General features: G+C 35.4%; 1 protein-coding gene and 1 long non-coding RNA gene across 7 annotated transcripts; one reads left to right on the top strand and one right to left on the bottom strand.

Moving 5' to 3' along the window:
• Nucleotides 1-4,366: 4,366 nt before the first annotated feature.
• On the bottom strand, nucleotides 4,367-8,468 carry LOC130721495 (uncharacterized). Of its 5 annotated transcripts, none has more exons than XR_009013478.1 (9): nucleotides 8,018-8,468; nucleotides 7,783-7,924; nucleotides 7,587-7,659; nucleotides 7,433-7,475; nucleotides 7,144-7,317; nucleotides 6,796-6,864; nucleotides 6,487-6,608; nucleotides 5,390-5,503; nucleotides 4,367-5,150 (listed from the first exon to the last, which is right to left on the bottom strand). It is a non-coding gene; the product is annotated as an uncharacterized LOC130721495 (long non-coding RNA). The 5 variants fall into 5 exon arrangements; XR_009013477.1 differs by having other exon boundaries at nucleotides 4,373-5,150; nucleotides 5,400-5,503; nucleotides 6,487-6,648; XR_009013475.1 differs by having other exon boundaries at nucleotides 4,380-5,150; nucleotides 5,400-5,503.
• A 2,976-nt stretch (nucleotides 8,469-11,444) lies between these two features.
• Nucleotides 11,445-25,359, top strand: LOC130717500 (LEAF RUST 10 DISEASE-RESISTANCE LOCUS RECEPTOR-LIKE PROTEIN KINASE-like 2.2). 2 transcript variants are annotated; one of them, XM_057567743.1, is made up of 4 exons: nucleotides 11,445-12,502; nucleotides 13,943-13,990; nucleotides 17,565-17,588; nucleotides 24,114-25,359. In XM_057567743.1, the coding sequence occupies exons 1-4, from the start codon at nucleotides 11,575-11,577 to the stop codon at nucleotides 25,298-25,300; spliced, it is 2,187 nt and encodes a 728-aa protein (XP_057423726.1). In that variant the 5' UTR covers nucleotides 11,445-11,574; the 3' UTR covers nucleotides 25,301-25,359. The 2 variants fall into 2 exon arrangements, with proteins under 2 accessions (XP_057423726.1, XP_057423727.1); XM_057567744.1 differs by lacking the exon at nucleotides 17,565-17,588.
• Nucleotides 25,360-26,861: the final 1,502 nt, after the last annotated feature.

Below are 26,861 nucleotides of genomic sequence, written 5' to 3'. Positions count from 1 at the left end.
GGTTTGTGCTGCGGCATCACGAATTGACCCCTGACGCTAGCGCCGTCACCGGAATCCCCACGCCAATGAGATTGTGGTCGACATTCGGCACCTCAAGAGTGAAATCAATCAGCCACATCACATTCCAAACAGTTGGGACAACACAAAAATCAAGCTCCGAAAATGAGGATCGACGAATGCCCGACCGACGGGTTGAAGCTCACGAATTTGAGCTCGAACATGCCGGAGTCAAGCAAAAGCTTCACCAAACCTTAAGAACGCAATGTTTGTGTGCCACAACTAGGTGTGATAAGTCACAAATTGTGACTGGGTTGTCGTTTACCCATTTTGAAAAATCTCGGTCGGGACGCAATTTTTGATCGGGACATGAATTTTGAGTGATTTGATCCGTTTAATCACTCATTTGCCATGGAATGAGGTGAAAAGCTAGCCCGGGACGCTCAGGGGGGCATTCCATAGCATTTCTGAAAATTTCACGTTGGCATGATTTTTCACCTGGATGCTCCCCCCTACTATAGGAAAACGCAACAATTACACACTTGTACAAGATGATACCCTTTTTTTGAGGAGACATAAATTTAGTTTGGGCACCTAGAGGTCGAATTTGGACATGATTTTTTGCAGGCATGCTTATAAAAATGAAACAAGATGGTTCCCAAAGTTTCATCAACTTCCAGCAAGGGATGGATTTAATATGAATTTTTTCTTGGGACGAAACCGAGAAAATCGGTAAAAATAGGAAAAGGTACCTTGAGGTTGAATTTTGGTCTGGATTTTTTTCTGTACATCAAGGATCATATCTCTAACATTCCCACAAAGTTTCATTACATATGCACACGGGGATTTTTTTATATGATTTTCCGACCGAAACGGGGGAAATCGGTAAAAATAGAAAACGGTACCTAGAGGTCGAATTTTGTTCTGGAATTTTTGGTGTACCTCAAGGAGAATATTTCCAACATTCCCACCAAATTTCATTGAATATGCACACGGGGATTTTGTTTTGCCACGTTTTTACCGAATCCGGTAACATGTTGGGCACCATGGCATGGCATTGACAAACCAACTTTTCATTGAGACTTGAGCTTTGCCCCTGGAAATTTGTTTTCCATGCATATTAGCCTAGGTTTCACGAGGGAGATTCATTCTTGGTGCATGAATTCTCAATGTTTCGCATGGTTTCACGTGGAATCATGGTATTTCCAAGCTTTTCACGTGGAATCCTGAGATTTCCAAGCTTTTCACGTGGAACTTGGGCAATTTCACGTGGAATGTTGAGATTTCCTTCCTTTCCACGTGAAACCTGGGCTATTTCACGTGGAAACTTGAGTTTTCCACGTGAAACCTTGGAATTTCACGTGGAATCCTGAGATTTCCTAGCTTTCCACGTGAAACCTTGGAATTTCACGTGGAATCCTGAGATTTCCAAGCTTTTCACGTGGAACTTGGCCAATTTCACGTGGAATGTTGAGATTTCCTTACTTTCCACGTGAAACCTGGGCTATTTCACGTGGAAACTTGAGTTTTCCACGTGAAACCTTGGAATTTCACGTGGAATCCTGAGATTTCCTAGCTTTCCACGTGAAACCTTGGAATTTCACGTGGAATCCAGAGTTTTCCAAGCTTTTCACGTGGAACTTGGCCAATTTCACGTGGAATGTTGAGATTTCCTTCCTTTCCACGTGAAACCTGGGCTATTTCACGTGGAAACTTGAGTTTTCCACGTGAAACCTTGGAATTTCACGTGGAATCCTGAGATTTCCAAGCTTTTCACGTGGAAACTTGAGTTTTTCACGTGGAAACTTGAGTTTTCCACGTGAAACCTTGGAATTTGACGTGGAATCCTGAGTTTTCCAAGCTTTTCACGTGGAACTTGGCCAATTTCACGTGGAATGTTGAGATTTCCTTCCTTTCCACGTGAAACCTGGTCTATTTCACGTGGAAACTTGAGTTTTCCACGTGAAACCTTGGAATTTCACGTGGAATCCTGAGTTTTCCAAGCTTTTCACGTGGAACTTGGCCAATTTCACGTGGAATGTTGAGATTTCCTTCCTTTCCACGTGAAACCTGGGCTATTTCACGTGGAAACTTGAGTTTTCCACGTGAAACCTTGGAATTTCACGTGGAATCCTAAGTTTTCCAAGCTTTTCACGTGGAACTTGGCCAATTTCACGTGGAATGTTGAGATTTCCTTCCTTTCCACGTGAAACCTGGGCTATTTCACGTGGAAACTTGAGCTTTCCACGTGAAACCTTGGAATTTCACGTGGAATCTTGAGATTTCCAAGCTTTTCACGTGGAAACTTGAGTTTTTCACGTGGAATGTTGAGATTTCCTTCCTTTCCACGTGAAACCTGGGCTATTTCACGTGGAAACTTGAGTTTTCCACGTGAAACCTTGGAATTTCACGTGGAATCCTGAGTTTTCCAAGCTTTTCACGTGGAACTTGGCCAATTTCACGTGGAATGTTGAGATTTCCTTCCTTTCCACGTGAAACCTGGGCTATTTCACGTGGAAACTTGAGTTTTCCACGTGAAACCTTGGAATTTCACGTGGAATCCTGAGATTTCCAAGCTTTTCACGTGGAAACTTGAGTTTTTCACGTGGAATGTTGAGATTTCCTTCCTTTCCACGTGAAACCTGGGCTATTTCACGTGGAAACTTGAGTTTTCCACGTGAAACCTTGGAATTTCACGTGGAATCCTGAGTTTTCCAAGCTTTTCACGTGGAACTTGGCCAATTTCACGTGGAATGTTGAGATTTCCTTCCTTTCCACGTGAAACCTGGGCTACTTCACGTGGAAACTTGAGTTTTCCACGTGAAACCTTGGAATTTCACGTGGAATCCTGAGTTTTCCAAGCTTTTCACGTGGAACTTGGCCAATTTCACGTGGAATGTTGAGATTTCCTTCCTTTCCACGTGAAACCTGGGCTATTTCACTTGGAAACTTGAGTTTTCCACGTGAAACCTTGGAATTTCACGTGGAATCCTGAGTTTTCCAAGCTTTTCACGTGGAACTTGGCCAATTTCACGTGGATAATGATCCCCTTAAGGCAGAGTCCTTCAACATCATAAAAGAAACAAATATGTGAAAGATACTAAAGTCTATACTTTATAGCAATGCTTGGACAAAGTAAAAGTGGCTATGAACAAATGTCCTAATGATATATGATGATAAGGCAGTCCTTCAACATCATAAAAGAAACAAATATGTGAAAGATACTAAAGTCTATACTTTATAGCAATGCTTGGACAAAGTAAAAGTGGCTATGAACAAATGTCCTAATGATATATGATGATAAGTTCAGCAAACATAGCAATATTTTTATGAATAAATAAATACATACTTGCAGTAATGGAGTATCCACACCAATAATGTCTAAGGTTTTCTCATTAGATATCTTGATCTTCTTTTCAAGTAAGAAGATCAAGATATGAAAATGTAAATCTATAAAAATGATAATGAAAAGTTTTTACTTCAAATAATTCATATATTTCTATTTCTACACCAAACCTCGTTATAATTATATTATGAAATTTGAATTTCCAGTCATTTTATGGTTTTTAAAATTTAAAATAATAAACTTCACAGTACAAAGTTAACATTAATTTCTACCATTATAATTATATTATGAAATTTAAGCTTACTTTTTTTGGGTACATCGGAAATCATTTAAATTCTCCTTTTGTAAAATTATTTAAGAATTCTTAAAGTAGTATCTTATATTTTTTTATAATATCTTAATATCATCCAAGTCAAAATGGTGAATGCACCGTTAGTGTAATCTTCATTTACACATACATCTAATTGATTCTTGTCACATTCAAATTTATTTTTATTTTTATTGAAATTAAAAAGAAATATAATCGCTTCATCCTACGTGACATAATATAATTGTACGTCGGTCTAAAACTTATTTATATCGACCGTCAATATCCATTAATCTCATAATCAAATGCTAAATGTTTATTCTCGTGGCAATATGTTTTAATATTATTAATTTCAAATCATATGAAGAATAATCTACAACTCATTTTGAAAATCCTATATCAAATATCAGTATTATCTCATTTGATCAAACAATCAAATGACCTTCCCTCATTTGGGTAATGAGTCCCAAATAGTTGGCTCTAAAATCTTTGTAACTTACTCAGGTGCTTGATCTTTCCAAGTGCAGTAATTGTAAGCCACATAGTGTAAATTGTGAAGAAAGTGTTGCAGCTGAAAAGTTAAAACCCTTGTTTGACTTTATGTTTCAGTTTGTGTAAATTTATTAAGACTAATGTTAGTTAATTAAAACTTATGGCAGCCTGCATCATTATTTATGTAGAGAAACACATCCAATCAAAAAAAAAAGACTTCATCTATTGACAAATTCATATCAGTCTGCCAGTTATGTAGAGAAACACATCCAATCCAAAAAAAACATCATCTATTGACAAATTCATATCAGTCTGCAACTACCCTGTGTTACTGGGGTAGAAATTGTTCTTCTAATCGGTCTTTGACATGGCATGTACAACTTTTTTATCTGTTATTTGTGCATCTCAGTTAGAGATCAAACCAAATGTGCATCTATAGTTCTAAAAGATAACAAAACTCAATCTCTACAAAAGCAATACCTATTAGCTCATATATAAACTACACCAACCAAATACAAAGTGTAAACAAAACCTGAGCATAAACTAAAATTATCTAAATAGATGATAGTTCTTAATTATTACCCATGAGAGGAAACAATCATCAACTAAAATCATCCCAATAGAGGTCCCCATCGGAGCACCAACAACCCAACACAACGTGCTTTTTTAGGATCAAATCAATTGAAATCTCATCTCAATTACATGAAGTAAAATCTTAAAATAAAAGAGTCTATCAAATCGTGATGGGTGTAGTTCAGTACAAGTACAACTAAAACCAAGGTCAAATGGCCACATAACTGAACCACATAATCTCCTAATAGTTAAAGCATTCACTTTTTCTATTTAGACATTCATAAAATGAGAAAAACCTTTGGTTTTGTTATCATTTCAGCCCATTTAGAAATTTCTGCTGTAGTGACATCACTCTTAGTCATGGAAAGACCAGGGCCACCATGAGAACAATCAAGAACAATCAGAGGTATCCTCCTTCCAAATAAAAATGTACACCTGCACACCATAGTATAGAACAAACTAAGAAACCAAAAATTCAATAAAGATTGATCGCTACAAAGCACCACACACCAGTCATTACCTAATCAAAGTGCAAATAAGACATATGACTATATGAGCATAATAAACATGATAAATTTGTAACTGAAAAATAAGAAAAGAAACCTTTAAAAGCCAAATCATCAATACCAAAGTTTTTTTATTTATTTGAACCAATAAAAATAGCTGAAGTCAACCTTTACTTACTCAAAAAGAGGTTCAACCTCAATACTTAGAGTAAGGTGCAACAAATGCTCAGATTAACCAAAACTAACACCAACATCTCTGGCATAAATGGCCTTCAAATGCAACTGCAAAAAATACACAAACTCTTAGCACTTTAATGGTGGTACACATAAAGCCGGTCAACTAAAATCAACAAAAATTTATAAAAGAGTTCTTCATTTTTGGATTTTTTTTAGACTCTACTCAAATTCTTCTAAACTATTTGTCTTTTATTTTCAAGGACAAATAGTCAACAGAAACTTTAGAACTACTGTAATGGATCGATCACCCTGATGCATCATGCACCTTAGGACAATTGCCTATCTCACGGGAGCCGAATGTAGATCACTAAGGGTAATGCAGCTTGTCAGGAGCACAACACATTATTACCAAGGAACTTCAAAAGATAGTGCTGAATACCCTCTCTCTTTATTTGTCATAGTCAAGGATTTTCTGGGAATGGCTGATCAAGCCTGGATAGAGATTGCTCGTAACATGCAGAAGAGGAAGGAACCCAAGGCAAATTCAGGGTAAAAATCAACAGAGGCACCAGCACAATGGATTATGAGGTTTCAAACATTCAAACCTTCTAGAACATAGCAGATCAAGGAAGTCAAGGATTGGCCTAACTCATTCAAATTTTTTTCAATTGGACAATTTACACAAGGGAACTGAAGTTCTAAAGCCATGGCTCAAGTGTGTTTGGATCTCACAATGGATAGGAGAAAACCTAGTTCTGCTAACCATTTGAGGTTCTAGAAGAGAGTTGAGAGTGGTCTGGACACAACCTAGTTCTGCTAACCATTTGAGATTCTGATTTTGTGAAAGCAGACTATGCTTTTGCAGTGATAAGAACAGTTTGTATGAAGTGATAACAAAAATCCAAAATATAACATTTTATATCTATCCCTTACTCTTATTATTGAAAAGAAAATTCCAAAACAGTCTCATCCAACCCTGTTTGATTTCTATCTTCTTTCCTCAGTTGATAACTCCACATAGTTAGAGTAATCATTAAAATACCAGCCCTTGAGAAATAAAGATAATAATGAGGAAGGGTTAGGGTTACCAATGATGGTGATGGTGATGGTTATGCTCATGGATGCGATGAAGTCAGATTTACAAATTCATGAGGTTGTCCTTCCATTGAATGCTTGATTGAATTATCACCACATTAGTTGAGAAACAAACCTACGATGATGAAGGAAAAGAAGGAATAAAGGAAACTAAACTGCAAAAAAAAAAGTGAAGGAGAAAATGGAAGACAAAAAGAAAACACAAGAAACAATGAGTAAGAACGCGCTTCAATGGTAGTAGCATTCAATGTCATGATCAAAGACTACAGACTAATTGGTTTGAGTTCTATTCCATGTTGTACCTTCAGCCAAGCCACTCTCCTTTGAAACTGGAATTTCAAAATCAGATCCAGACTTCAAATCATCAAAGACTACAGCAACATGGAATAGAACTCAAGTCAGAGTAATATAAATAATAGTTTGAAGAAAACTAAGGAAATGACTTAAAAAATAGTGAGCTATCAAAAACTGTTTTCACATCAGTAGCTGCATCCAAACCATCATACAAATGTTTCTTACTGGATTTAGTCTACCATGTATAAAATTTGAACTGCATCTAGAAACATGTCATTAAATAATATGATTCTTTTTCTGGTTCCACCACCTCTTTTCAATTCAGCATATTTGACATTTTTTCTAGTTCCACTCACCTTGTTCTCTTGTGGATTGTTGGAAGAAATACTTTTGCTGGATGAAAAAGAACTTGATCACCCTACAAAAGCCACACATTGTGAGATTTAGCAAATTCACCAGGGAATGGAGCCAGCCAGATAATGTTCCTCAAGTTCTTTGAATCATCATATGTCACAGACTCACAATTGCCCCTGAAAGAAAAGTGGCAGATTAAAAAACAAAACAAAAAGATGCTTCTTTAAAAGTTGAGTATCAAATAATTACATAATATAATATACAAAATTCCAAACATAAGATAAGACTTACAAAAAATTGGAAGATTCAATTTTTTTGTTTATTAACACAAGACCTACCAAAAATAAAATTGGAAGATCAAACGCCAATCGTATGAAGGAAGTATAATGGACCAACAACATGAGGTAAATGAATTGAGAAACCTAAAACTATGTAGAATACACACATATTCGTTGAGCAGAAGTAAAAAATAGCCAATTTCCAGATTGTTATGTGTCTGCAACTTCTTCTTCGCTTCCCTGAAATACATAGAAGCAAACAGTAGCATACTCATCACGCTTTATGTCAAAACAAAGCAGCAGAATTAGGGGTAACTGGAAATTGGGGGAACTGGATGAAAAACAACAGATGAACATACTCACATCAAAGGGTTCAATTTATAAGCAAAAACTTGGGCGTGCATCAAATCAGCCAAGCTGTAAAGAAGGTTGAGGCTGGAGGTAGGGTGTAGGCACACAACCCGTAAAGCAAAATTACAATATGGTTTTGAGAGCTTGTAGGTACCTAAGAAGCAATTGTAGAGGGATTGAGCATAGTCGCATAGATACACAAAGCTGTAAAATCAGAAGGGATTGCGATAGAGTATAGATACACAACCTGTAAAGGAGGCCAGCCAGCTGGATTTGGTAGCTTGGAGGTACCTCTGGATTGTTCCGTACGCAGCTCTCAGTAAAATGCAGAGAAAACTATAGCGTGTCAGGTGAAGAAGGTTTTGGAGCACGGCTAAGCTTGGTTTGTAGGAACAGATGTAGCTATTACGGGGAGAAGGTTCTAGAAGAGAGGTAGGCAGATGATGATGAAGAAGGTGACAGGCAACCCTAGATGCTATCCCAGGAATTAGGCACCAACCTGTAAAGCATCTTTGACAGCAGTTCATGGGAGGGGAAGCTGACGATTGATGGCGTGGGCACTACACTCTCCGGCGAAAATTCGTTCCTGCGCTTGGGGGAAGCTGACGATGGCCTACGAAGAAGAGGAAAAACAGAGCGTCTGAATAGCAGAGAAAACGGGCCACCACATCTTTCCATAGGCCAAGCCCAACACTCTCTCGTCCCAAAAAAAAAAAGTTGGAGCAATAAACAGTAAATTCAATCCTTCATTTGTAAGGTAGTAGATGTGTAAGGGTTCGTTTGGTGGTCAGGATTGGATAAGATATGACAGGATAGTAATCATATCCTGTTATTATCTGTTGTTTGTTGCGCTAGCAGGATATGATAACACTATCCTGTCTCATATCCTATCTTGTCCATCATGTGTAAAAGTTATACTGAGGGGGAGGGGGGTTAGGATAGAACTTAGGGCTGAGCAAGGGTCGGGTTCGGGCGGGCTCGAGCCCGAACCCTGGTTTCAGGCGGGTGGAAAACACTAAGAGAGCAGACCCATTCCCTACCGAACACAACCATCGGTTAATTCGGGTCCGGGTGAAACGGTTTAACGAGTGGATTGGGTGGGTTGGGGCGGGTCGCCACCACCACACAAAAAATAAGATAACCCAGAAAAGAAGATCGAAAGATTTTGAAGAAGAACAATACATATGATTATATGAATATCAACCAAAATAATACGTAGAAAAAATACAATCTTCAGCATTTTCTTGGTTCCCATCATGTTTCTTCAGATGTATAACTTCGATTTAAACTTCAAATCAACCACTCAACTTTTGGTGGATGGATTGACCAACAAACAGGGACGACGACACATTATTCAGCGAACTCGGAAGCCACAAAATCTGAAGAGTGAGGGATGCAGAGGACGAGGCCATGAGACGAAGGAACAATGAGGGTGAGAGGAGAGGGAGGTGGTTGTGGGTGCATGTTGCAGCGGCGCAGGAAGCACAAATCTAGGGTTTTGGTGTTGTGAAGCATGACGGCTGTGAAAAAAGAAAGTGAGAGAAGCTAACGTTGAGTTTTGATTTTATTTTTAGGTCTGAATGGTTGAGTATGAATAATGGGTTAGAGTTTTTTCTATTCACTTGGACTAGACAGGGTTGGGCTGGGCTCAATTTTTTTTTTTTATATATATGTTAAACGGTCGTGTTCGGTCTTCATTGGGTTTTATTTCCCTGGACCGAACTCGACCGCCAAAAACCGCCTGGGTCCGTTTTTTTCTCACCCGCGAACCCGTGGAGCACTGCAACCCGATCCGCATGACTCGATTTGGGCTGGGCTAGTCGGTTCCGGACCGGGCCGGTTTTTTTGCCCAGCCCTAATAGAACTTATCCTAACAGGATATGATATCAGTTATATATTTTCTTTCAGTATCCTAACTCCAACGCAATTTATTTTAGTATTATATAATTTATAATTTATAATAATATTAATTAATAAATATAAAAATATTAATTTAACTAAAATAAAAAATAAAAAATTATTACTCATTAATAGTAAAATAGACTTATTTAATATTTTCATCTCTTATTATTTAAAAATTATTTATCTACTTATATAATAATTTAAATATAAAATGCTTTTGAAATAATAATATTTTTAATTTAGTTAATTTTTATTGTTTATCACGTGTCAAAACTAAATGAAAATCAATTGGTTACAAATATTAATTTTTTAATAAGTAATAGACTAATTTTCTATTTTCATCTCCTATTATTTAAAATTATTTATCTACTTATATAATAATTTATAATTTAAATATAAATTACTTTTCAAATAATAATATTCTTAATTTAGTTAACTTTTATTGTTAGTTATCACGTGTCACAACTAAGTGAAAATCAATTGGTTAACTGCATACTTGTTTTAAAATATAGGTTATCTTCAAAACAATAAAATAGACTAATTAATAAAATTTAAATTAGTTTTATTTATTTTAAAATATATACTCATTCATGAAAATGTAAAATAAGATTAAATTTTATAGAATGATCAACTTTTAAATGTATTTTTTATTCAAATATAAATTTGATACATTTTTCCTTATAATATCTTGTCCTTATCATGTGCACCCCAAACATAGGATATGATAAGAGTCTATCATACTCTTATCATATCATGTTGCTATCGTGTTCACATATCATATCTTGTCCAGACCACCAAACGGGCCCTGAAAGTTTTCATGAGGGGGGAGTTAGGATAGAAATTATCCTGACAAGATATGATATCAACTTATAAATATTATGAATTTTTTATTTCAAAGGAAAATTGGGTACATTTTTCATGGTTTCTATCATATCCTATCAATATATTGTCCACCACAAACAGAGAATAAGATAAGAGTCTATCTTGCTCTTATCATATCCTGTCCTTATCCAATCATTTATCATATCTTGCACTTATCCTATCCTCACCACCAAACGAGCCTAAAGCATAATTGTTTTTTTTCATCATGTAAATTTCAGAGAAAATGCAATTTAAAGAAATGAGATAGAATAATTGTTTATTCACAATTCAAATTCAGCCCCACTTTAATGATATATGACGGGGGAGAGAAAGATATGTGATTAATAGAAAATGTAGGGAGATATGGAGAAAAATAGTGTAAAAAAGACGTAAGAGAAAGAAATTGTGAATAAAACATTATTGAATAAGATAAACAAGATATGGTGTGGAAGACAAAGACTTCCAAGTCTACGCGGGTGGCTTGGTCACCGCAGAAGACACGTTCATCGAAATTTATCTACTCATTCCAATCGCATTATTGCTACATCTCTGGCCACATGATTTGATAGGGCCGGCTCAAAGAAAGACTTTGACTTAGACAAAAACAATACTCCCTCCGTTCCTATATATAAGTCACAAATAACTAATTCTCTTAGATTAAGAAAAGTAGTTATTAGTAATAAATTTGTAAAAAAAATGATTTACTTTCCTAGATTACCCTTATTTACTTTCCTATGATTTTCTCTCTCCAAGTTAATACTTCTAAAGTTTATCATCTCTTTCATATTAAATATGAGGGTGAACTTGGAAAAAATTATTTAATGCTTCCTAGATATTAGAAAGTGACTTATATTTTGTAACAAAAAATTTTCAAAAAATGTGACTTATAATAGGGAACGGAGGGAGTATAATGGTATTATTGCTACATCTCTGGCCACATGATTTCGTCCTTAGAAACAGACTATATGAAATTATGAATGAAACATGTTGGTTGGTTGTTTCGTTCCCCGGCCTATAGGCTATAGCTATTAGCAATAAATCATGAAATTGAAATCCTTCTTCTCCTCCCCCTGGTTTCTCCAAATTATACTGCTACTTCTGCAAACTAGTTTTGCAACAAGTAAAAGGACAAAATGTCTCCCTTCTCATTGCGGCAATATCACTAACATATTGTATCCATTTCGGCTGAAGGATGACCCTGCAACTTGTGGGCATCGGGAGTATGAATTAACTTGCCAAAACAACCAGACATTATTGCTACCTTTGTTTCCAGGCCAAAACTACCATGTGAAGGCAATCAACTACAACAATTTCACAGTCCGGCTCGTTGATCCCGCCATTCATGAGACTGATTGCTCCTCCATTCCTCGCTATTTCCTATCCGCCGCCAATTTCTCTGGTTCCTACGATGATAGATTCACCACTTATGACGGACCTGGCTATGGCAACTACGACGATGCAGAGTCTTATGAAGTCATTCAAAATCAATTATATAATAGAACCGATGATGCCTTTCACATCCTACGAATGCTGCAGCACGTGATTTACATGAACTGTAGCAATCCAGTTAGGGATGATCCAGTGTATGTGGATACAGCAGCTCCCTGCAGCAGCAGCAACGTTGTTGTTAATTCGCATGATGATTCAAAAGGCCATGTTTATGCCATCGCTGGAGACTTGACGGCTGGGAGTTCAAAACCTTACTGCCATGTCAAGGTTGTTACTCCTGTATCCATTTTTGCTGACAATTCTTGTCCAACGCAGGTAGTGAAACCCAACCAAACATCTTCCTATGGTGAAATTCATAGGATGTTAGTCACTGGATTTGAGGTTTCATGGATGACTCGAATTTGTCAAGATCGTTGTGATAAGCCTGGTTGTTTTTTCAATTGCACCTCCCAGAAGCTCCAATGCAACAATTATCATGACTGTACAAGTCCACTGGGATATCCAATCACTTGTGGTACTGGTAAGTAAGAAGCACTTGATCTTTTATTTCTGGAAAATATTATGTTCAAATATTAAGCACACCTTGACCTAGATGAAATATAAACAAGAAATGCAGAAAGAAATAAGAAGAAAAATGAGTGAAAGTAAGATACAAAAGAAATGAAGAATGAGAATATATAAAAGAGTTTAATTGAGTATGCGCGGCGGGTGTAAATATGTTTTACACTCATATTCAATTATTTTATGCAATATTGGATAAATTGTTACATTTCTCTTTTATTTAAATTAAACTAAAATTTTATTTTGTTAATGTGGCGGAATATATTTGGTGTCCGTGTGAAAAAAGTTATTGAATCTACTGTTTGCTCTATAAAAAAAACTCTTTATTTCTATATAAATAAAATGTTACTGTTGGTATATTATTTTTACCTTTTTTTCTTCAAGTTTTTTTAAATTTAGAAATTCAAAATTATTTACTTTTATTTGATAATTGTTTTAGAACTACTATCTCACATACTATTTTCACATATCACTAATGACTCGGCCAATTATTATCTTTTCTCTCTCTAACATACATAACCCACTTTGCTTTTAAAAAAAAACCACTTTTCAAATAAGGGATATGCTGATTTCAAAAAAAAAAAAAGGGATATGCTTAAACTCCAATGAGTTGGTCTAGTTTTGATGATAAGGTATGATAAATTATAGGTTTGAACCAGACTAGTTTTCTTGGAGTGAGGTAATTGTAAATTTTTTCTAAGTGCTTTTTGAGACATGCAACTTTTCCTTAAGAGGCACAATTCTCTGACCATAAATATTTCTTTGCTCCAAAAATAAGGATATGCATGCATCATTCAACTTTAAACCATTATTTATTTTAGAAATATTGTAAGTGAATCAACAACTTTGGATAACCTAATTTCAAAAGAAAAAAACAACTTTGCATAACCTACAAATAGTATGAAATGATCTTTATTATTGCCTTGCTCCATAAAATTTGTTGTTTAAAATTATGAAAAAACAAATTAATTATATTAAATATATTTTTAATATTGTATTTTTTCTTTTTTAGACGGTTAATTAGGAATCGAGATAATACTATTTATCTAAAAATGTGTAAATGAAACCCATGTAATAAAACTCACTGGGACAGAATGGATTACTTTTTTTTTTCTAAGCAGACTGGATAAATTGAATGCATGATAATGTATTGAATATTGATAATAATGTTTCTTTCACACCTCTCCTTGATGTGGAGAGAGGTGAATTAAGGAGAGAGATAGGAAGAAAAGAAAAAGTAAGAGAGAGAAAGTTTGAGATATGATAGATGATAAGATGAGAGAGATAGAAATAAAAAAGAGGTGGAAATTGAGTGTTTAAAAGATGAGGTGTGTATATATCATTATTAAATATTGATTCGACAAATTTCTGAAGGAATTAAATTGTGACATTTACACAGGGGGGCATAAATTAGGAATTCGGACAAAGGGGCGCTTATTTCTCGAAGGTAAGGAAGACTTTGGCGTTTTTTTTATTCTGCTACAAATATTGGAAGACTCTGCCCCTTATCGTTTTGAATTAAAAAGATGTGGTAGCTAGTTAGTGGAAATGAAAATATATTATATAGGATGGCGGCCTATTATGTCCTTTTTTCATATATTTCAATATATGATGATAGATTTTGAATTAATAAAGTAAAATATATAAAAATTAAATTCACATTTAAAAACATCATTTATTTTTAATGAATAACTTGTGCAAATCACGGGTACACAGTATGAATCTTGAATGTGCAAAGACCATCTAGATAGGAATATAACACACAAAGGATATGCCCCAAAAATCACATTTGAAAAAAGAAGTATATCAGTTCTTTAAGGTGGCCACTAGGGTGGACCATTAATACGTGAACCATTGATAAGAATATTCTATAAATCAATGGTTAGGATTAAAAGAACAATAAGAGGGTATATACGTAATTGGCCTTCTTCCAAGACTCAACCTCTCCATCAGTATCATGATTCTGGGAAAGAGGCAGGCTTTCTCACCAGATCTATCACTGAGCATTTTTGCTTGCTTTCTTCTTGACCAACCTCCATTGATGAGACTTGAGTTGAATTGAAAAGATAACAGAAGAAAAATCCACATCACATGGAAGATATAGCTAAATACTCGCTGCTCAAGTGACAGTTGCCAACTGCGACCACGCCGCGCTCCGCCGCCTCGTCTCCACCATCCACGGGTCACCGTAGCTCAAGTCGGCGGTCTTAGGACGCACACCAACGCTCCTCCTCAGTTTCTCCTTCGCTTCTCTCTCTGTTTCAACCTCGCCACGCCGCGCATCCACTCCTCACCACCGTGCTCAGGGTCGCACCACGATCTTCAGCCAAGGCCACCGCGCCGCGCGCCGGAACCACTGTTGATCTGTTTCTGCCGTTCTCTCTCTCTTCCCCTGTTTCTTCTTCATGAGAACCTGTTTGGCCAGCATAGGATCCGTTTCTTTTTTTTTTCCTCTTCCCCAGCACTGTGTTTGTTTCTTTTTCTGAAAAAAAGGTTCAGATTTCTTTAATTGAGAAAAAAGTTTCGATTATTCTTGTTCTCCCCTTTACAGATCTAGGAACCCAGAGCTTTGACAGAGGGTCTATTGTTACCTTTTGCTGCGTTTTTGGTGGAAATAAAACCTAAGGTGGGATTTTGTGGCTGTCACTGTTTTTGCTGCAACATTTCTAGTTCGATCAAGAAAAATGGAGGTAGCTGATTTTGGGGCTGTCACGGTGAGAGGGGGGAAGGGTGGAAAGGAAATAAGGGTGAGGGTGAGGGTGGGGGATAAGGGGTCGTGGCGGTAGTCAGCGGCGGCGACGAGGAGGTCGGTGGTGGGTGAGAGAACCATTGTTGCAGAAGATAGAACATCAAATGGTGATTTTGGAGCAGGTATGGAGGGGACAGGGGAAGGGAGAAGAGAAAGAGGGAAAAGTCAAAAATACCCTCTGGTGCACCGGTGGACCAAAATAATAATAGTCCACCCTAGTGGGCACCGTTCTTTAAATGAAGCACCAAAATAGATGTAACACATGCCCTAACACACATCTTCTGCTTATTGGATTGAAGTCTATATTAACTTTATCAACTGATACAAATCAACTATTTTGTTTTGAACTCATCTGAAAAATATCACTATATAGAAAAGTGAGCTTTGAACTTTGAAGTTTTTTTTTATAAGCCAAATGAAATATATTGAAGTGAAGTTGTTTACAGTGATATTTAGTAAACAAACATTCTCCAAGTTCAATTGGAAAAAGTTTTAGAATTTTGCGAATTAAGGGCTCTTTTGGGAAAACGTCTTGCCAAAGTGTTGTGCGCGAGATAAGGTTTCTCGACAACCGTGTGCCAAGGATTAAAAGGTTGATTCAGTGATTCGAAATGTGCAAGAAAACAATTAAAGATGCGTAAAAGTAAACTTCATTAAGTAAGAAAACAAAGTACATGATTCGAAAAGTTGCAATTACATTAAACAAACAAAGAAAATCGACAGGAAAACGAAAGAGAATAACAACAAGTTCGAAAGCATTTAAGTGCAGGAAACTTAAATGGCTGGTTCTGCAACATACTCCTCGATGATCACGTTAGGCTCGTTGAGTCTCTGTGATGCGGACATATGAGCTTTGTAGTGAGTTGTAGAGTTGAGTTGGGAACCCTTTCTTCTGAATCATCTTATAGCACTCCAATCTCGCATGTCCTTGGCGGTTTTTTCCTTTGTTGGGTGAGTTAGTGGGCTTGGCTCCTCCACGATCTCCTTCTTGCACCGGTAACTTCATGCGTAGTGGGGGAGAGTGGTGCCTCCTAACCGTTTGCTTGCCACATGGACAACCATCGTGGGCAGGAGCGAGGGCTTCCTTAACTGATTCTGTTATGGCACACAATACACGTGCCAAATTTGCCCACTTTAATAGAAACTACCTCCAACGTTGCATTCGTCGAAATCTGCTATCCATTTAACTTAGCATTTTCCTGATTTTCTTAACTCATTCTACAACAAGTTCATTCGTTTTGGGCCAAATATTTTGGGCCAACAGAAGTACAAAGGGTACTTCAACCCAATACAAGTATGAAAAGAAGAGAAATGAAAACTAAAAGTAGTAACTTTTACAAGATAGCATCAAAGACCCTCCAACTAGTAGAAAGCCCACCACCCACCACCTCCAAGGAGATAGATTAAAAAAATCATGCCTCATTAAAACTTTACCAGGATTTGAACTTTGAAGTATTACCAAGCGAATGATAACCGTACCCTCGATCATCTATTTTCACCAAACTAGCGACCACAATGAAATGCAGTAGTCCACAACATTAGTCTGCTGGCTGGTTGAATTTGAGGATGCTTGTGTTGCTTTGTTTTCACCCCCTCTGTTGCCATGAGGTTGTTGGTAGAACCAGAACTTTTGTAGTTTTTTTCCTGTTTCCCCTTGTTCTATTCTGTTTCTCTCTGTTTTATGACTTTTATCCTCTATGTACCTCGATTGAAGCACTCCTAGTGCTTTTATTAATTCAATTTGCTTATTAAAAAAAGGATTAGTGGAAATATAAACCAATTGACATCACACATATTCTAAAATATAGGAATTATGTTTGGGGAAGTATTTTATCTTTAGAACTATAAAGGAGTCATGACTTCAATCTATTTTTCCTTCCGTAGTCTATCTTCCCCTCTGTACTTCACTACAACTTATAAGTACTTAAATATATAAATTTAGAAAGAGGCATCAATTTATTTTCATGTGATCACCATAAGTAATGATTACAACTTATTCTGAGTTATTCTTCCATAGTTCCATATTATTTTACTCACACTTCTTATGGTGGTGGAAAGAAGTGGAGGAATTAGAGAAATATGAAGAAAATAGAGAAAATAAAGATGTGATAGCTGATTTAATTGAAAAAGAAAAAGAAAAAATAAAAAATAAAGGTGAAAAAGAAGTGAAAATGTGAATGAATCATAACTTCTAATTCTTTCCAGTTAAATATTTTACTCTTGTGTACTATCCCTTCCATTGGTTAAATATGTAAATTGTTCTTATTTGCAGAATTTTTACTCGGGATTGGCAAAGGTAATATTTTACTTCATCTACACATTCCATTTTTCAAAAATATCACTTGGACACTAGCTAATTATATCTTTTTAATTTATCTTGTTTACTATCACATATGTCTCCGAGGGTTAGCTCAAGTGATAAGAGTTAGAGGAGATAAGGGTTGGGAAGGGGAAGGTCCAGTGTTCGAATCCTGAAAAAGAAATTTGAAGGGACTTTCTAACTTACTAACAACTAACCACTAACATTTGCCTATAAGAAAAGAACATATGTCAAAAATAGGTCAAAAGTGTAAAAGGTAAAATGAGAGAATGACATTGTTATTGAATTGACGAGTTAATTGTTATAATTAGCAGTATTTATTGTAGTGTTCAAATCTAACTGTGTAACCAATCTAGAAAGCTTAACTAATTTGCTAATAATAGAAAGCTAATAAGACATCTACTTCAAAGCAACAATGAAACTAGCTGATGCAATTGCATTGGTATAGTTGTAACTCCTTCCACCTAAGTTGGAATGTGTATGTCCAACATTCCAAGCATGGATAAATTTGGTTTGAAGGTCCAAAATCCATGGGTTTTTTCAAGATATCTACCACTTGAGAACAAGATCGAATTGGAAGTGAAGAGTGCCTTTTTGAACATTCTTACGAACCAAGTGGCAGTCCATTTCAATGTGTTTCATTCTTTCATGAGAAACAGGGTTGGAAACAAGATGTTCACAGGTGTGGAATCAATGATGTCAAATCTTTTAGCATATAGATAAGTCAATGTGTGTGCTAAAGCTCGGTATTTGACTTTTGATCATATCAGGACCTAGATACAATTGACTACTTCTTGCTTTTCTATGAGATTAATGAAGAGCACAAATCCAGTAACTCATCTCCTTAAGTCAGGACATGCTTCTCGATCAGAGTCTGTGAAACCTATGAGTTTGAGCAAAGATGCAGCAAAAAAGAACAACCCATTGCTAGGACTCTCGTTTACATACATGAGTATTTTCAATGATGTTTGACAATGAGTTGTAGTCTAGCAGAAGCTCAGTGATGACTTAGGAAACTTGCATATGAGATATCAGGCCTCAAGTTTGCGAGGTAAATTAATATGCCCAAGAGAGTCCTATAAGCATGGGATCAGGAAGTGCTTCTCCTGAATTCTTATGCTGTTTTTCTATTGGATCCATAGGCGTTGAACATGGTTTCGCAGCCAAGATACCAAAATCTTGTAGCATATCAGAGGTATATTTTCTCAGATGAAGATAAATTCCTTGTTTAGATCTATTGATCTGAAATCCAAGGAAGTACTTAAGTTGGCCTAGGATCTTTGATTGTGAAAGTTTGATCTTACAACTCTTTCATATGTTGAATTTCCTGAAGAGTATTTCCTGTTAATACCAAATCATCAACATAGATTAGAATGGCAGTAATGGAATCTGAATTGACTTTGACAAAGAGTGAGTAATCAGATTTGAACTGCTTATATCCTGAAACTAGTAGAATTGTATTGAGTTTTGTTGGGAATTTAAGTTTGAGTAAGAAGTCTCACATTGGATGATTAGGAGAGTGATGAACACTTTATAAGTGAGAGATCCTATACAACTAGTGTCTTAAGGATTTTGGTGAAAGATGTGGTGTCCAATCCACATGTGGTTTGCTCTTGTTAGCCCAATGTGATAATCCCTAGAGTTTTATGCATCTCGTGACCCAAGCTTAATAATGATTTTCCAACTTACAAATAAGAGAAGGAACTTTAGTTTGAAAGCCGGGAGGCAATTCCATATATACTTCTTCATGAATATCTCCATGGAGAAAAACATTATTAGTATCCAATTGGTATAGGGAAAAATGTTTATGAGATCGATTGTACGACGCAATACACCATAAGGGTGGAAAATATGTCCGGCTGGAGAAAGACAATCAAAAGAGTGTCGTGGAGGCTTTAAAGCAAATCAAGTTCCACTCTAATTTTCATAATGGTGCCTTGGGCCCTAAGGAAGTGGCGAAGTGCAACTATACCACTTACTTTTGGAAGAGAGCTCAACTCATATCTTACTAGGTTATCTTACCCTCATGTCTTCTTGTATATTAAAAGCTCTATTTAGGTCTCTTCATCCATCTTCACTTCTTTCTTTCCATTTATCCATTTGAATTTTGTTTTAATTGAGCTCCACACACTTATATCTCATTTGATGGTGGAAATATTATGGGATTAAAATTCCTTTAGGCCATAAAGACAATTATGGTCATTGCATAATAACTTTTTTTGCTTTAAATCCTCCACGACACTCTTCCAATGCTTATTCAGGTCATCTTAGTCATTTCTTGCTTCTAGCTACCTTTGGGAGAAAACTCAACTCATATCTTACTAGGTTATCTTCTCCACGTGGCTTCTTGTCATTCAAATGCTTCATTATTATCTTAACCCTCTCTTTCATCATCTTAGTCATTCAAATGCTTCATTGTCTTTCTTTCCATTTCTATATTTGTAGTAAGTTTTAATTGAGCTCCACACACTTATATCTCATTCAATTGTGGAATACTATGATTTTAAAATTCATTTGGGCCATAGAGACAATTATGATCACTGTGGAGGAACTTCTCTTGCTCCGAATCCTCCAAGACACACTTTCAATGCTTATTTAGGTCATCTTAATCATTCCTTGCTTCTAGTTACTTTTGGGAGAAACCTCAACTCATATCTTACTAGGTTATTCTCCCCATGTCGTCTTGTCCTTCAAATACTCCATTTAGGTCTGTTCATCCTTTCGTCCACCTCTACTTCTATATTTCTATTTCTCCATTTGTAGTAAGTTTGAATTGAGCTCGACACACTTGTATCTCATCTAATGAATGAATATTATAAATTTAAACTTGCTTGGGCCCAAGAGACAATTATGACCATTAGAGTGGAACTTCTCTTTAAAACCTGCACGACACACTTTCAATGCTTATTTAGGTCACCTTAACCAAGAGCTTAAAAGAATGCTAGAGAAAATTGAAGAAATAAAAGGGAATTTGAACAGTTGTGGAAATAAAACGAAAAAGGGTTGGTGACAAAAGTTGTTGCATGGGAAAAAATGATTTTATTACACACAATAATTTGAAAAAGTATCTTTCACTCATTGCAATACTTGGGTAGTAAAATACACAGAGTGGACTTGGAGTTCTGAAAAAAATTAGCGAATAGGAGCAACACCACAAGATGTTCTTCGATAAAATGATATTTTCTTTTATTTACAAAGCTTGACATAGCACGTTAAGATGATAATCTTGTTCCGACCGGCTCAAAATCCCAGTAGCATCTCACCCGACCCAAGGAACTTGCGACAAAGGAAATCATATAAGGTTAGATTGAATGACTTAGCAAAGAAACGCCTCATCCTAGCTCATGGTCGAGCGGTTGAACGACGACCTCAAGTAAGACAAAAAAGCAAGGTGCCTAGGGCCAACCATGCGCTCGAAATGTTCTAGATAAATGCTTCCTATGAACCTATAGAGGTATTGACGACGGATCCTGAGCATATAAATACAAGTGTGGTCATTTATTTACTTAACAAACTATTCATTCTAAAAAATCTATGAGTTCTTCTAAGACTCTAAAATTCTCTCTAGCTCTCTTACTGACTTGACCCCCCACGCAGGGTGTTCATAATCGTCCAATCCAAACAAAACCGCAAAACTGATCAAAATAAACCGAAACCGAACAAATCGGAAAAACCCAAATTTTTTCATTGATCGGATTTTGGATTTCATTTCCAAAACCGAACAAATCCAATCCAAACTAAACATTTGCAAGTATATAAAATTTTATTTGTACTTATATCATCCATACATAGATATTTACATCCTTATATGTTTATATATTTATGGCTTAAATATGTTTTTGGTCCCTCTAAAATTCAGGTCTTTTAGTTTAGGCCCCTCTAAATATTTTCTTTTGGTATATACCCTTATTTTGAAAATAATATGGTGGGTTAAGCCCCTACCGTTACCTTTACCTAACGGATCAGATGCTGACGTGACATATTTTAGAGGGACCTAAACTAAAGAACCATGATTTTAGAGGGATGTAAACCAAAGAACCATAAATTTAGAGGGACCTAAAAATAAATTTTTATCATGTCTTAGGTCCCTCTAAAATTAAGGTTCTTTGGTTTAGGTTCCACTACCGTAAGGTGACAATAGGCGCTGAAACCTTAGTATTATTTTGCATTTAGGGGTGTATACCAAGAAAAACATTAGAGGGGCCTAAACAAAAAGACCCTACTTTTAGAGGGACCAAAAACACATTTAAGCCTATATTTATTTCATGACACGTGCATATTTATAAAATTATATTTGTATTAGTAGAGTTTCAAGTAATTATTTAAAATATATGCATCAAAGTGAACAAATATAATTATATTTTTTTAAAAATATTGATTATATGATAATTTATGTTGAATTGATGCTATAAATTATACATTATTGTATTTATTATTTATTATACATTCTTCATATTTATACACTATAATATCAACGGGAAAAAATTAAATAAACTGAAAATCCAATCTAATTCAAACCGTTATAGATTGGATCAAATTGGTTCGAATTTGAATTATTATACATATCCATTGGATGATAAAATAAAATAAAAAACCGATGAGATTAGATCATATGATTTTTTCCTTCTAAACCAAACCAATCCAATATGCGGACACCCCTGGCCCCATGTTTGAGAACGATGAGAACTTTCAAGTTTTACTCTAGGAGGAAAAAACTCTCTCTAAACTCACTTTGCGAACCATGAGAATGCAAAATGTGAGTATCAATTTCTTCATCTTCTTCTCAAGTGGAAGAAAAATAATTGTTCAAAACACCTTATTTGTTGAAGTTAGGTGGGTAACCATGTTTCTTGTAGCAGGCATCAACATACGACCAGTTATATTATCGGTAAGAACACACTTTTAGAGATCCTCCTTGTCCTCTGTCTGACTTGTAAGGAGTTTAATAATTTATGCCTCCAACATTGTAGTATTGGCCTCTACTTATGCCTCTTCCTATGCCTCGATTATCGCTCACGTTAGAAAGAACTCTAGGTTCTTCGTTTCCTCCATGTTATCCTTCTTGTTGAACCAATAAAGAGAAATATATATTAATACTATGGAATGGTTCCATTAACATGAATTTAAGAGCTGAGTATTAGTCATTCAAACCATTCAAGGAACGAATCACACAATATCGCTCCCTATAAGTTTTCATTGTGGGAACTAGATCTCAATTACATTGTATGTCACATTTTCATTCGAATAAGGAAACAATTATCAAATACTTTCCAAAATGATTTTGGATGGGTGAAATATGTAGTCATTAAGTAATCACCTTGTTTAAGCATGTACAACTCTTCTTAAATTTCTGGAGATTTCAAACACATCACCTAAATAGTATCTATCCTTGAGATCATTCCACACCTTATGTTTTTCTTCCTTCCACAAAAGGTATTGTGTGATGGAAGGATCAAGAGACCGGTGAATCCATGAAAAATCATGGAATTGCATCTATTCCAAGCGCCAAACATTGGATTAGCTTGACCAAGTTTCTGAAGGGAACCATCAACAAACTGTAACTTATTGTTTTATCGCAGAAATATTCTCATCATGGCTCTACACCATGAATGGTATTTGTTTCTAGTAAAGAGATAATTACCAATACTGGTCCAAGATCATCATTTGGATGCAAGAAGAATGAATTCAAAGTATCCATGATAACATTGGCCATTGAAAAATTAAAAAACATATTGAATGTTAAAAGTTAAGGCTGCAAGTAGAGGGGAACCGAGAGGACCTTCGAAGTAGAAAACACAATCTTGATAAGTTTGGAGAAATCACCAGAGGTGGAGATAAAAAAACTTGATTAATTTAAGGATAAATGGGGATGACTCTTGAATTAGCTAAGCAATGAATCTGAATTAGAATTTGCAATGAAAATCAATGTATCGAGCGATGATTAGATCAATATGATTCCATGAACATGATCATGGTGGCAGCAATGAAGGAGCCCAGATACCACGCAAATGAGAGAATAAAATTATTATTAAATTGATGAGTTGATTGTTACAATTAGTAGGATTTAAGTTACTTCTCAAATCTAACTGTGTAACTAATCAACAAAGTTTAACTAATTTGATAGTAATAGAAACTTGTTGATAACAAAAGCTGAAGAGATAACTAACTAACTATTTCAAAAAAATAATGAAAGAAACTTGTTGATAATAGAAGCTGAAGGGATTGCTAACTAACGAACTAATTATTTAAAAAAAAAAAACAATGAAAGAAACTTGTTGATATATAACAGAAGCTGAAGGGATACCTAACTGACTAAATATTTCGAAAATACCATGAAACTAATATGAAGCTAGAGCAAGGCTAGTTGATGCAATTTCATTGCTATATATAGTTGTAACAAAAGGTGTTTACATTTAATATTTATTTTTTTGTTCTCCTAATTTTGAATCATATGCAACAATATTATATGTTAACTATCTTGGTTTGATATATTCTACACAGGACTAACAATGGGAAGGATACTTGATGAATCTTTTGGCTTTTGGGAATCTCAATCCATTAATATAATTGGAAGAGCTGCGGGGTTTGTTTTGGCAACATTTATTGAAATAAGACTTATATTTGGTCTCATAATCCTCTTTGGAAAACTGATACATATATATTGGACAAGACATGCATCAGTTTATGAAAATATTGAGGATTTTCTTCAAGGGAACTCCCTCATGCCAATAAGGTACTCATACAAAGATATAAAGAAGATGACTAAAGGTTTTAAAGACAAGTTGGGTGAAGGAGGCTATGGTTCTGTTTATAAAGGAAAATTGCGTAGTGGAATTTTTGTAGGCGTAAAGATGTTGGGCAAACCTAAGGCTAATGGGCAAGAGTTCATTAGTGAAGTTGCAACCATAGGAAGGATACATCATGGCAATGTGGTTCAACTTATTGGATTTTGTGTTGAGGCATCTAAACGTGCTCTTGTTTATGAATTCATGCCTAAAGGATCTCTTGATAAGTATATTTCCTCCAAAGAAGATGACATCTCTCTAACTTATAATCAAATGTACAGAATATCTCTTGGGGTTGCTCGAGGTATTTCATATTTGCATGAAGGTTGTGACATGCAGATTCTACATTTTGATATCAAGCCTCACAACATCCTTCTTGATGAGAACTTTAACCTTAAGGTATCAGACTTCGGTCTGGCAAAACTTTACCCAATTAACAATAGCATTGTCAATTTGACTGCAGCGAGAGGAACAATTGGTTATATGGCTCCAGAATTGTTTTATCAAAATGTTGGAGGAGTGTCCTATAAGGCTGATGTATATAGCTTTGGAATGCTTTTGATGGAAATGGCAAATAGGAGAAGAAATTTGAATCCATATGCAGATAATTCAAGTGAAATTTTCCTCCCTTTTTGGATTTACGACCAATTGAAGGAAGAAAGGGAGATAGAAATTGGAGAAGTTACCCAGGAGGAAAAGAATAATGTCAAAAAGATGTTCATAGTTGCTTTATGGTGTATACAGTTGAGACCCAATGACCGTCCTTCAATGAACAAAGTAATAGAAATGCTTGAAGGAGATGTTGAAAGCATTATAATGCCTCCAAAGCCTTCTCTATACCCAACTGAAACTATTCAAGATCTTGAAAATAGTCCTGATAGTGATGCTTTTAGTTCAATGTAATTTGTTCAGAAAACTTTATAATATATCCTTTAATAAAGCCCTCTGCTTCATATTTTCTAGTTGTTTGCTTTTCAATTAGATTTTGTAATTACTTATTAAAAGTTTTATTACATGTTGTTAAATTATAGTGAAGTTCAGTTTTTAATTAATTGAGAATTTAAATTTCATGTTAATAACCAAAATATTTTAATCTTTTACATTTTCTTGAAATCTGTTTAATATTTGTTCAAGTGAAATTAAGCATAAAGCTAGTGATGGAAAATATTTTTGAATAACTTTTATTGTGAATCAATCATAAAAATCGAAGAAGGAAGTGAAAATATTTGCATCTTGATCTATTTAGTTAGTCATAAAAGGGAGGGTTAGGATAAAATTCAATTAAAATAATGCTTATGATCAATAAAGAGCATGGCTATGTTGCATGAGCTTTTGAGGCACGATAAATGCACCTCCTTTTTATATACTTTGTTTCTTTCGTAAAAGAAAAAATTATGCATTTAATAAAAAACCTTTTGTTAGATGAACTTATTGTCAGTTTGCATCAAAAGTGTGGTATCACATACAATTGTTCGATTGATAAATTTTCAATTACCTAACTTGTTAAAGTTACAAAACTGAGATATAAAACTAAGTTCTTTGCATTACATCCTAAATAGATCATCGTAATGACATTTCCAATTTCATCTATTTTTCGTTATTATTGTATATGGACTAATATGTCAAATATCATATTTAAGAAAAAAAATATTTCTATCATCAAACATCATGATTATACTTATTACCCTTATTAATGATGAGACGCTTGGCAAATTTACGTTAATATGCCACTTCTTTTTCTACTACAATTGAATATTATTATCTCTAATAGTTTATTAACGTGAAAATACACATGTTCAATTTTTTCATTTATTTGAAGAAATCCTACTGTCGCACAATATAAATCTCAAACCTCCATGTATAATCGCAAGAATCATAGTTCTGAAGGTTGATTTGCAAAAGCGTACGATAATGTTGATTGGACTTTTCTATTAGACACTTTGGCGGACTTGGGGTTTGGCTCTAGGTGGATTACTTGGATACATAGTCGTATCTCAACAGCAACGTTGGTGGTTTTGGTTAATGGATCACAGACAGATTTCTTTCAGATTGAAAAGGGATTACGCCAAGGAGATCCCTTATCGCCTTTGCTTTTCAACATATGTGCCTCTTCTTTATCATCTTTGTTGAATCAATTGCTGATGGGAGCTGAACCGTGTGGGGTGAAGATTGGAGAGGAATGCTTTTTGAATTATCTACCGTTCGCAGATGATATGCTTATTGTTTGTGATAACAATGTTAACCAGCTACGTAGGATTATTGCAGTTTTTGAACAATTTCTACTGATTTCGGGACTCAAGATCAACTTTTCGAAATCTTTGCTATTTGGATGCAATGTACCCTAAGAGGAGTTAGCTCGATTGGCGGATTGCATTGATTTCAGGGTTGGCTCTTTTCCAACGATGTACTGATGACCCGATGTTTATTCTATCTTTGTCGAGTCCTTCTTGTTTCTTTCTTTTAT

This window comes from Lotus japonicus, chromosome 5 (genome assembly GCF_012489685.1).
Source record: "Lotus japonicus ecotype B-129 chromosome 5, LjGifu_v1.2".
In the NCBI taxonomy this organism is placed as follows: Eukaryota; Viridiplantae; Streptophyta; class Magnoliopsida; order Fabales; family Fabaceae; genus Lotus; species Lotus japonicus.
Note: the sequence above shows the minus strand (reverse complement) of the source record. Positions and strands in the feature narration are given on the sequence as shown.